Source organism: Mchenga conophoros, linkage group LG10 (genome assembly GCF_057382185.1).
Source record: "Mchenga conophoros isolate Kocher_MC1m ecotype Shallow Benthic linkage group LG10, M_conophoros_male_GT1.1, whole genome shotgun sequence".
Taxonomy (NCBI): domain Eukaryota; kingdom Metazoa; phylum Chordata; class Actinopteri; order Cichliformes; family Cichlidae; genus Mchenga; species Mchenga conophoros.
The window spans coordinates 33168321-33179140 of record NC_140535.1 but is presented as its reverse complement, the minus strand read 5'-3'; the positions used below and the strand labels follow the sequence as shown (position 1 = coordinate 33179140).

At 36.4% G+C, this 10820-nt stretch overlaps 1 protein-coding gene across 3 annotated transcripts; it reads left to right on the top strand.

Annotated features, from left to right (window-relative positions):
- The first annotated feature begins 518 nt into the window (after window positions 1-518).
- LOC146566262 (uncharacterized) lies at window positions 519-8405 on the top strand. 3 transcript variants are annotated; one of them, XM_085289868.1, is made up of 7 exons: window positions 519-547; window positions 2452-2607; window positions 3029-5359; window positions 5481-6093; window positions 6461-6602; window positions 6964-7051; window positions 7638-8405. In XM_085289868.1, the coding sequence occupies exons 2-3, from the start codon at window positions 2482-2484 to the stop codon at window positions 3260-3262; spliced, it is 360 nt and encodes a 119-aa protein (XP_085145994.1). In that variant the 5' UTR covers window positions 519-547; window positions 2452-2481; the 3' UTR covers window positions 3263-5359; window positions 5481-6093; window positions 6461-6602; window positions 6964-7051; window positions 7638-8405. The 3 variants fall into 3 exon arrangements, with proteins under 3 accessions (XP_085145994.1, XP_085145995.1, XP_085145993.1); XM_085289869.1 differs by having other exon boundaries at window positions 3029-5613; window positions 6058-6093; XM_085289867.1 differs by having other exon boundaries at window positions 3029-6093.
- The last annotated feature ends 2415 nt before the right edge of the window (window positions 8406-10820 follow it).

The following is a 10820-nucleotide window of genomic DNA, read 5'->3' as shown; positions in this document are numbered from 1 at the left end:
AATAGGAACCAAAATAGTCTCTTTGTTTGACTGTAGGGACACGTAAATTGTACTTTTTGTGGCAGTCAGTGTGACTTGAAACTAGAGATGGCATGATGCCATTTTTTTAATGTCCGATTTATGTCATAAATTTGGATATCTGCCGATACTAACATGAATCCGATAGTCTATTTCATAATCAATAAAACTGTTTTTTTTATATCTTGCTGCATTTTGTATAAGTTCATACTCAAATTTAAAAAGACAAAACGCTAAAGCTACACTGAAAAAAATGCAATAGGGTGGTTGTTGAATTTGCATAGAATTACTTCATATATCCAGCATGACTAATTTAAATTTCACATCTAAACATATTTTTGTCTTTTAATTTTCACATATTCTTTAAGAATATTCATTCTTTTAGAACAAATCATGTTGAAAAGAAACAAGTTAGTCGTGTTTTATCCTCAAGCTCCGCCCCCTGGAAAGGAAAAATCGGCTGCACTGTCCGCCATTTTTGTCTCTCGCTTTGGAAAATCTACTACCATCTGGAGTTTTACACTTGAAGGTAAATAAGATTTTAAAGCTAACACACCAGTGAGAAAGAGTGTAGACCCTTTATATATGTGGACTTTTACTGGGGTGTTGTTATTTTACAGGTATGTGGGCTGTTTATCGAAAACCATGAAAGGCTAATGTTAGGCTCCAGTTAGCTAATGGTAACCGAAATTATGCGATAAGCAAATTAGTAATTAACATATATAATGTGAGTTAATATTGTTTGTATATTCTTTCAGTCTAAATTAACAGACTATTACAAACTTGCATCGGTGTCTGTAGTAAGTGGTGGTACCTGCAGTGTCTTAACCATTAAACAAGCTAATGTAGGGCCGTTTGTTGAAACATGTCTGCTGCCAATGTGACTGCTCACACACGGTTACATTACCAGCACATAGCCACAGCCGCTATAAACATGCTGAAAGGTCAATCTAGCTTCTGTAGTCAGCAGCTGGAAGACTCAACACAGACCCAAGATTCAGTGTAACGGTTATCTAAATGTTGTGTGTCCTGTTTGTAAGCCCAGAAAAAGAAAGTAAATAAAATGACGACCTTGAGCTTCAAGCTAATGTAAGCGTAATGCTATAGCATAAAGCGACTAATGCAATGATGAGGTTGTTAAATTAGTAAAAATACAGTAAATATATCCAACATGAATCAGTTATATTTTTGGTCTAAACATAATTAAGTCTCACGCCTTTCACTTGTTTTAGAAGGATGTTCAGTCTTTTAAAACCAGTCATAACAAAATAACAGAAAATAGTTACGTTTTCTGTTGAAACTCCACCCCCCAGGGTGTGTTCTGCGAGGGAAAATTCACTGTGGCGGTCCGCCATTTTTTGTCTTCGCTTAGTTTACGTTTGGTGCTGAGCTTTACTTTGTCGAGGTAAACTGAAAACTACATGTTTGAGAGGAAACGAAGAGAACATCCATTACATGGGGAAGTTTTTCTCATGAATTGCTGTTGAGCAACATAATGTAAAAAACAAGTCATTCCTTAAGTTAACTAACGATAATGCTAGCTTAAGCTGCGGGACAATATTATGTGCATTAGCTTTTTTTCAGTGTGTGCCCAGTCACATTCGCTTGTTTTTTCTCAGTGAATACAGACTAACAAACTCGTGTCCATTTAGTTAACTGGTTGTACCTAAAATGTTTTAGTTAAACAGTTAAATAAGCTAGTTTGCCGTTGGGGGGGGTGTCTTCACTAAAGTCGGTTTATTTAGGGCATGACACCTATGCAGTACTCATTAGGAGAGGAAGTGCATGACGTGGGGCTTTATTTCATGTTCTGGGGCAGTGAATGTAATGTACTGATAACATGTTAAAGACACACAAAAACCCAACAAATTGTTTTAACTGATTTATAGAGAGACTGAGAGGAGGGCTTAAAAGAGATAAAAAATAATGACGATAGAAATATGTTACATTTATTTTTTCTGTATCGATATATGGTGCTTATCCCTGCTGAAGGGCAGATTGGTGTTGCTTCAGAACAATTCTCTAGCGCTGTTACGTAGAGGTGTTACAGTTAAGGTTTTAATAACATTATTTTATTTACTAGTGAAGATTTGCATATGTTATCTCACATTCTGTAAGGTAAATTTTCTGGAAAAGTCAAATTAACTAATTTAACTAAGTATTAATGAAAGACATTGATGTGTATATGACAATAATAGATGTAGTTTCTGGGTCATTTGGCAGAACTGCAAAATGGCCAGAAGGAGGCAACTGCTGTGGTTGCAAACAGGCTTTGGGTGGTATGGAAGTAAGGGCAACTATGGAACTGCTCAGCAACATGGGACCCATAGCTAATAAATAGTAATATGACAAAAAATAACAACTTTGTGTGGATGTAACCTTGTGAGATTTGAGATTTTGACAGCATTTTTATGTGACAACTTCTCTTTTTAGATAAATGCAGAGTTTAAGCACATTACCACCATGCCACTGCAGTCCAGATTACTCTCGCAGATGGATGTGCTATCTGACAAACTAATAAAGGTCTTCAAAAGGCGAGGAGGACAAATAGGAAGAAGACTTCAGAACATTCTGGAGCCCACGGCCCAGGTAAGAAAAAAATTAATTTGTGTATACACTTTAGGGAAAATAATAATTTTAACAAAATGCTGCTTGTCACTCTATGCCAGGAGTATGTTGAAAATCACCTGGGATTTTCACAATTTACCATGGATGCGTTTTTTTTTTTCTTCTTTTACCTGCATTAGAACTATGCGTGGAGTTCATAGTTGAACACCTCTCTATGCTCTGACAGTATTCTGCTTCTTTGCATGGAGATTTCACTTCATGCATTACCTTTTTAAGCATTCTGAGGACTCAAATCACATGCTGTAATGAATCCATTTTTGTTCACCTAATGTGTTAATGTTAACATTTTTTGGAATAGTGACACAGATTAAAATAAGATTTGGTATAATGTTCTTTGACCAGTGTTCTGTTTAATTAAATTTTGGAATTCTGCATTTTCTAGGCCACAGATGAAGCCATTATCCAACAATCTAATAAGGAAACAACCATGGGAATTTACATCATAAAGTCAAGAGATGCCAATGGCAGCCCTGAGGACATCCGGATAGTCCTTGAAGGCCAGAGAGTCTGGCAGGATTTGGATAACTATACCCTAGCAGCTGCAATGCTGTTTGGACTAATGTACACTTTGAACCTCACCTACCCACTGGAAAAGTATACCTTCGAGGTATTATAGAAACTGGTTATGGAGCTCAAAAGGAACAGCCTTTCAAAGAATGCCCAGGTTTTCAGGACCAGACTGTACGATTGAACAGTTTTCCAGTTATGATGTGGGAACAACATGTTTACCTCTTCGAATATGTACCATCCTTTCTTTTAAGCCAGCACTGGTAAAGTTGCAGTACATAGTGAAACTTATTTTTCTGGCACTTTTCAACTTGGGGCCTTTATTACTGCAGTTTTCACTTTTCAAGCCATGGCTCTTTTAAAAAAAAATTAAAACTTTGAATGTCCATTTTTCTCAATGGAAATGGTCCCTTGCACCAATTTCACCAGTTTGCAATTTTTTTCCCAAGGTGCACCACTACAAACAGATTGCATCGTCTAGTATTAGTGATTGTGATGTTTAGTGATAGAAGCAAGCCAATACTAATCAGTTTAGGTCTCTTGGTTGTGTGCCTGTGGGTTATAATGTTATTTTAAGTCTCTTCTTTGTGTCATTTTAATAATTACACCCCTGTTGCCATATTACCTTACCTTATGGCTCTTACATTTAAAAAACTATTTTTTACATAAGCGCGATGTCATAAGGCCCCACAATGTTGAATTCAACTTACAGAAGATAACTTTGAGGAATGTTGTGGAATGTTTTTCAAGAGATGCATTGTACAAATATGACTCATGTATATTTTGGAAGCCTGAATTGAAAGTCCGTTGTTACAACTGTGTAGAGCTGGGCGATAGAACGATAACGATATGTATCGCGATATAACTTTTACTCGATAGAGAAATTAAGCTATCGCGATAGACCTCGCCGCTCTTGTCCTCAAATTAAGTAGCGCAGAGCCGAACCAATCACAGCCGCAGCGTCACGTCGCGTGACTTGTTACGTACAGCACAAGTGCCAAGCCGCACGTGTGTTTGTTTGGGAAGCAGCCAGCGGGTAATGGAGCCAGCGCCTAATGGAGGAAATGAGTGTGCCGACTAGAAAAATCAACCGAGCGTGACCGAAGAGAAAACAGATGATGGTTCCAACGCCGGAGAGATTGTCGAACGGAAGAGCCATAGAAGTTCCGTAGTGTGAAGGTATTTCGGCTATTTCAAGTCTGACAAAAAACAGAGTAGCGTGCACTGTAAATGTGCCGAAAGCAAGTCTGGAAATACAATAAACTGGTGCATGCGTCACACTGTGCGCCACGTTATTGTTTCGGTGACATGAATTTCTACAATACTGTTAATTGTACTCTCTGCAGTGTTTAAATGCTTACATATACACACAGTTACTGTCCGTCCACACACACGACTCTGTTCTGCTTCTATGCCCCAGCTTTGTTTACTTTTTCAGACCGAGGCTTCTAGACTTCTGATTGGCCAACATTTCTGCACGGTTAGGAATCTAGCGCCACCTGCTGCTTTGGCATGTTCATAGCAGCGTTTTCTTTCATTTCTCCCTTTATGTGTGGACGGGATTATTTTTTAAAATGAAAACGGAAAATCTCCGCTTTCAAAAATACCCGTGTACGTGTGGACGTAGCCTCAGTCTCTGACTGGAAGCGCTAATTCGTCATTCGGCTTAAAGTAACTGTTAAAACTGTTTGAAAAGCTCAGCTATACAACAAGGAGAGATTGAGAATTTCCTTTTAGTTCTCAGTTTATTGGATATTGACAAAAGTTAGTCAGTTTTGTCTGTTCTTCTGTAAAACAAACTAAGATTTATTTTTAGAATTAATATTTTGTTTCTAAGTGGAATTGACAATTTAGTAGTCTGTTTCGTTTGTTCTATTTTGAAACTTAGACGCTTTAGCGGCTGCCTTTTGTGTAGTTTGCAATATTTGCCTTTATCTATCTGAAAAAGTCTCATGTTCCTTAAGTACATCTACCCTGTTGAACTTATTATGGGAAATAAATATTTAAATAAAAACAAGCTGCTGATTATTTCACATTTTACTTGTGAGCAACGGCACATTTAAATCTTACAAATATAGTTATTTGGCTTATATCATGATAGATATCGTTATCGCCTGAAATGAAAAAAACATATCGTGATATGAAAAAATCTCATATCGCCCAGCTCTACACTGAAAAAAAGGGACTGGCCATCTCTTGGATTTATGTAAGCATCTTGCATGTATTTAACACAATTGCCTCATGTTTTAAAGATAAATGTAACTATATAGTGTAAAAACTACATGATATGCAGAAAGGGTGTATTAAAATGTTCATATCATGTTCAGGTGAAGTAAGTCAATAAGATAGCAACGTTAAATCTCGTGAAACCACGCGTGATTTCATCTCGCGGGCTTTGGATCGTGGTTTAAAAAATGCATCCATCTCAGTCAAGTCGAGCAGCCAACTCTACGTTTTTTGGTATGTCTTGATTTTTTGAATTAATGTTTACCATATTTCAGCCAAATGTAGTTAAACGTCTAGAGTGCCGCCATGTAACATGCTAAAAAAGAGCCGTTAGCTTATTTGCTGTTTTATCTGTTGTCAAAGAATTGGCGCTTTTTCATTTGAATTTGTCTTTGGCACAAGAGCCGTAATATCACATTAAACCTAATTACGAGGCACTCATAACATAATTTGGTTTTCTGTGTGAATAGATTTGCCAACTGACTCTTCAGTTACATTGTGTATTTACTGCACCGTGGTGTTAGTGAGATTTTGGACATTGAACAGCTTTAGCTAATATCATCAGTGGCATTATGCTAGCTTACATCCCTACCCTTCCTGCCCTCACCTGCTGTCCTTTTGTTTTTGTTTTTTTTTTGCTGCACATTGAGAGATTACCTCTATTCTGCATTTCACCAGGAGTCAGCTGATGGATTGTGGGTTCAAGGTGTTATGGTAAGAAAGTATATTCTATTTTCGCTTAAGGTTTCTGTAACTTAATTATAATAGGTTTTTTATAATTATTAGGTGCATGCATACTCAAATAGACCACCCTATTAATACAACTGAGAAATCCAAAATCTGCCATAGGTTTAACCTGTATGTATTGTCAGAAAGGTGATTACTGGACTCACATTAATGCACACTTGAACTAAAATGAGGTTGTAACTTGTGGGTTCTTGGGTTACAAATCAGAAACAAACATCTTTGGATTTTTTTAATCCCATAAGATCTGGAAACACAGTTTTTATTCAACAAAACATTACTGATTAACCAAGCACAGTGCCTGCTGTTATTTCAAAATAATTTTATGTCATTTTAGATGAAATGCAGCATTCCAGTGCATCCCAACCTTGCCTTTACAGTCAAGGTTTCTGACGGAGCTGAGTTTCTCTCTGACAGTCTGCTGAAAGTGTTTGGGGGAACAGGGCACAAAGCTAAAGGATGTAGCTGCCATGATGACAGTAAGAACTTTAAAATTCTTTAACTACAAAGTGTATATGTATTGCATTAGGTCAGTAAAAGATTTTTATGCTGCATCCATTGAAACAGTCAACTATTACCCGTGAGTACTGATTCCACCGAAAGGATGCCATAATTTTCGTTATGCATTTACTGGCCCACTGAGAAAAATTTATCTTTTTAAAAAAATAAATGTTCTGGAAACTATATATCCATAAAGTTGATGTCAAACAGGAACTTTTGATATTTCTTTGTAGATGCTGGTGTTGCATGTTGACTGGTTTAAGTTTTTGTCTGGGATCATTTTCTTCTGTGCTACTGAAAAGTTCACAAATCTCTGTTTTCTTTGTTATAATACTTTAGGATGACATTAATGCTCGAAGGGAGTCTCATCAAAGTGCTCCGCATCTGTGTGAAAGACAATTGCAACATCTTGGTGCAGGAGTTCATGGTGAGTGTTTTATGAGTAGATTGTGGCTTTGCAACATTTAAAAATGCATTTAGTTATCCACTTGATCCTCATTGGACTGGTTAGGACCAGTAGTCCTCTTTAATAATTTGAAGTTCACATGAGGCCTGGTAGCGAACTCGGCCGCCCCCCCTTGAGGCCCCACCCCCTTATATTAGGGGTCACATCAGTGTGAAAAAACTTTAAATTTGTCATTCTAGTGAACAAAGGAAAATCCCACCAATATTTACATTAGCTTTTGTTTGGAAAAAAAAAAGACCAACAGCTAACCAAATTGTGGGGCTGAAAGTCTAAATTCTAACATCTTCTGAGTGACATAACCTGGATTTCTGATGGGCCGGTGTCTTTCTAACAAAAACTAATGTAAAGCATTTGAAATTATTATGTTTTTCACTCTGTCTTAGAAACTCTGTTAGACCATGAATGGCAGCATGGCAGGCCACTCTTTGGCTATAGCTATTTACTATGTTGCTTGCATTGGTTTAAATTACTCTAACATTAGAACTGGTAGATTCAAAAGAGATGAGTTTAAAAAGGAATCTTAAAGAAATGTTTTGTGTTTAACCAGGACTTGACTGAGGCCACTGCACAGATTGAGAAAACCACAATGAACATCTGTCTCCAGAGGATGCACCAGGCAATGACTTTTCTGATGTTGGCATCATCATCGAGGGTATAGTAGTTCTTCAAGATCTGGATAACGTGACCTTTGCAGTAGCCATGCTGTTTGGACCTTTTTTATTCCTTCAATATGAGTTACCCATCACAACTCTGCTACACTTTTGAGGTGATTCAAACGGTGGTAATGGAGTTGGATGCAACTCAGCTCTCAAGAAAAACTCACAACTAAGACAAAACTGCTCCTGCAAGGAAAGCTCACTGTTATGCATGCAAGCTGATCAGCTCTAGGTGAGAGGACATTTAAATCTCACACTTGTTCTGCTGCATTTTTGAAGCTCAATTCCAGGAACAGATCGCAGGGTTCATTTTTATATACTCTGCAACTGCCATGAGGACGAGCCGTTTTTCTTGTTGTTGTTTGTTCTTCCTTTTGCTCTGTACAGCATTTTGGCAGCATTTTTAAATTTCTCTTTGTATTTTTTCTTTCTTTTACTAGTGAAGAGATGTAGCGTGAACAGTTATACAGTCTAAATATCCCATATGGGTCGTGTGAAATGGTATTTTCAGTTTCATTCAGTTGAAGTAAAGAACGTTGAATATTTCTAAGTGTGCTGTTTTGAACCAAGATGTCACAGTATGATCAGTGCTGTAATTTTTGACAGTCACTGTATCAATGTTATTTTTGCATCTCTTGAATAAAGGTTTTGACCTGCAAGTGCTAATTTCTTTAGTTATTGGGGTAAAATGGGTAATGTTAATAGGAAGGTGTTTGCCAATTCAGTAACCTAATTTAATGTTAATGGAAACTAACACTACCTCAAATTGTTTAGTTATAATTGTTGTTTAACTGAATCTTGACGTCAGAGGCCTTAAATAGAATGTTTTGATTTGTTCTTTCCCAACATTTTTCAAAAGAAACAGTCTAATTTCTTTACTGTGATTGATTCCAGAGAACACGGAAGAACTGACATTATTTAACTGTTGATTTATGTAGATTCAGTGGAGGAGTAATGTCAGTTTAATTCTTTACCTACTGTCAATGCAGTGAAATTAGACATTTTGTTTTGAAAGGTTACTGGTGGATGCCAGCAACCATCTTGGAAGAGAACAATATAATCTGTTATAAGGCCTCCATTTGAAAATTGTGTATTTGATACTAGAATATAATAGCAAAATGTAATTTGAAGATAACATGTAGCATTTAAGTGACCAAGTAGTATTGGGTAAAAGTTATTGAATGGTGTTGGGATAAAGTGAGAAAATTGTGAAGGATTAAAATATTTCAAGAGCTCAAATTACTTCATCAAAACATGTTTAAGTCACATTTTATCAACACAAATTGCACAGGTTTATGAACATGAATAAATTGTGTTAATTTAACTCAATTGTTTAAGTTGCTGCCAAAGCAAAACATCTGTGTGCAACAAATGTCCACCATTGAATTAAGTAAATCCAACAACATATTTTTTTCAGTGTACAACTGTGTAGTATTTTCAAAAATACAGGTCATTGTTCAAAAATGTTTTGCTTATTTCTTTGATTGAAGAGAAAGTGTGCAGTACATACAGTAAGATCAGCCTTAATTTAGTTTTACTTATTGAACACTCAATTATATATTAGATTATATATTATATATTAGAAATTTGTTATAAAATAAAATAAGCTTACCATAAAATAATCTTGTCAATATAACATATAGTAGTCCAGTACAATTAACACAAAAAGTTCATGTCTGATAAACAAGTGGTTTCTATAAATATTTGACCGGAATGAAAAACATAACAACAACATAAAAAAGTCATGTTCATGTTACCAGAAAAATGTGTGCAGGTATAACATAAAAAACTAAGGTTAACCAAACATAACTTAATTTCGTGCAACCGCTTACAATAATTTTTTTATGTTTATCCCACTGATTATTTTTTTCAGTGTATTCTATTACACTTGTATGCAATAAATACACTGCACACTGTAATTTAAAATGCAATTTTATGTAGATTTCCAAAACTCTTTGGTTCTTTAAATAAAGAAGCACAATATCAGCACAAAATAATGTTTATATTCAACAACTAAAAAGAACAGGTTGTAGAATGGACCCTTTTATACTTAAAGCTTAACATAAATAGACATCCAGAGTGGAAAGCAGTGCAAATAAATGCAAACATGGTTTCATGACACTCAGCTTTTATCAAGATGGATGTCAGTGTGAAAGCTGTGTCTATCACTTTTAACCTGAGACTGAATTTTGTGTAATTTATATACAAAACTTAACACAAGTATAAAAATATATATATTTACTGTTTAGCCTGCAACACTGCTTTTTTCAAAGTAAAACTGAAGTCTAGTCTTTGTACGCTCAGACTTTGTAATAACAACACACAGACGTCCGAGCTCCATATATTGGTTGTTAAGCTTAATGCAGGAATGCTTTACAAACATTCGGAGATGAACTTACACACTTGCTTTACTTCTCTGTGATAGCTTGCTCGGAGATGAAATGCCGGTTTAGCAGCACGTAGCGAGGCTCCAGATGCTTTCATTGTAAAGTAACTCCAGACTGCCAACAGGTGTCGCACACAACAGCTGCTCTATCACGTGACGCATACTGCTCCAGCGTGCTAAGGTCAATACCTGGGTTACCCCATATCACAAGTTTTGTGAGGTACTTTTGTGATATTTAATGGATCGGGTTACATTTTTTATTTGTCCCAGATATTCCATCCAGTAATTTAGGTCAGGATCGGACCGATACCAATCGGATCGGTCCATCCCTACTTGAAACTAGCGTAAAAGTGTCTTCGCTGCCAGCACCATATATGTTTGAGAGACAACAAGGGCTAAACGTGTTTCATCCCTGACCTAAATCGTGATCTTAGTCAAGCAGTTTTCATGCATGCACTTAACGAAGCAGCAGAGGAAAACACAAATTAAATTAAGCAAGTAAATTAGTTGTTTTTTTTGTCAGGTGCACAGTAATACTCAGGCGCTCCCATGACTACAGTTATTCTCAAGTCACGCTGTTGTTCTGTTTCATTAGAATTTAAGGTCATGTCAATGTGACTCCTGCTTATGAGTAAATGGGTCTCAGTCAAGATTGGCACAATGAAAGAAGTAAAAAAATGGTTTTTGA

Bases quoted from the DNA above. Each gene is read 5' to 3' on its own strand.
- LOC146566262 (XM_085289868.1), top strand. From the start codon at position 2,482: ATGCCACTGCAGTCCAGATTACTCTCGCAGATGGATGTGCTATCTGAC. The intron at 2,608-3,028 runs GTAAGAAAAAAA...TGCATTTTCTAG, and splicing joins TTCTGGAGCCCACGGCCCAG to GCCACAGATGAAGCCATTAT.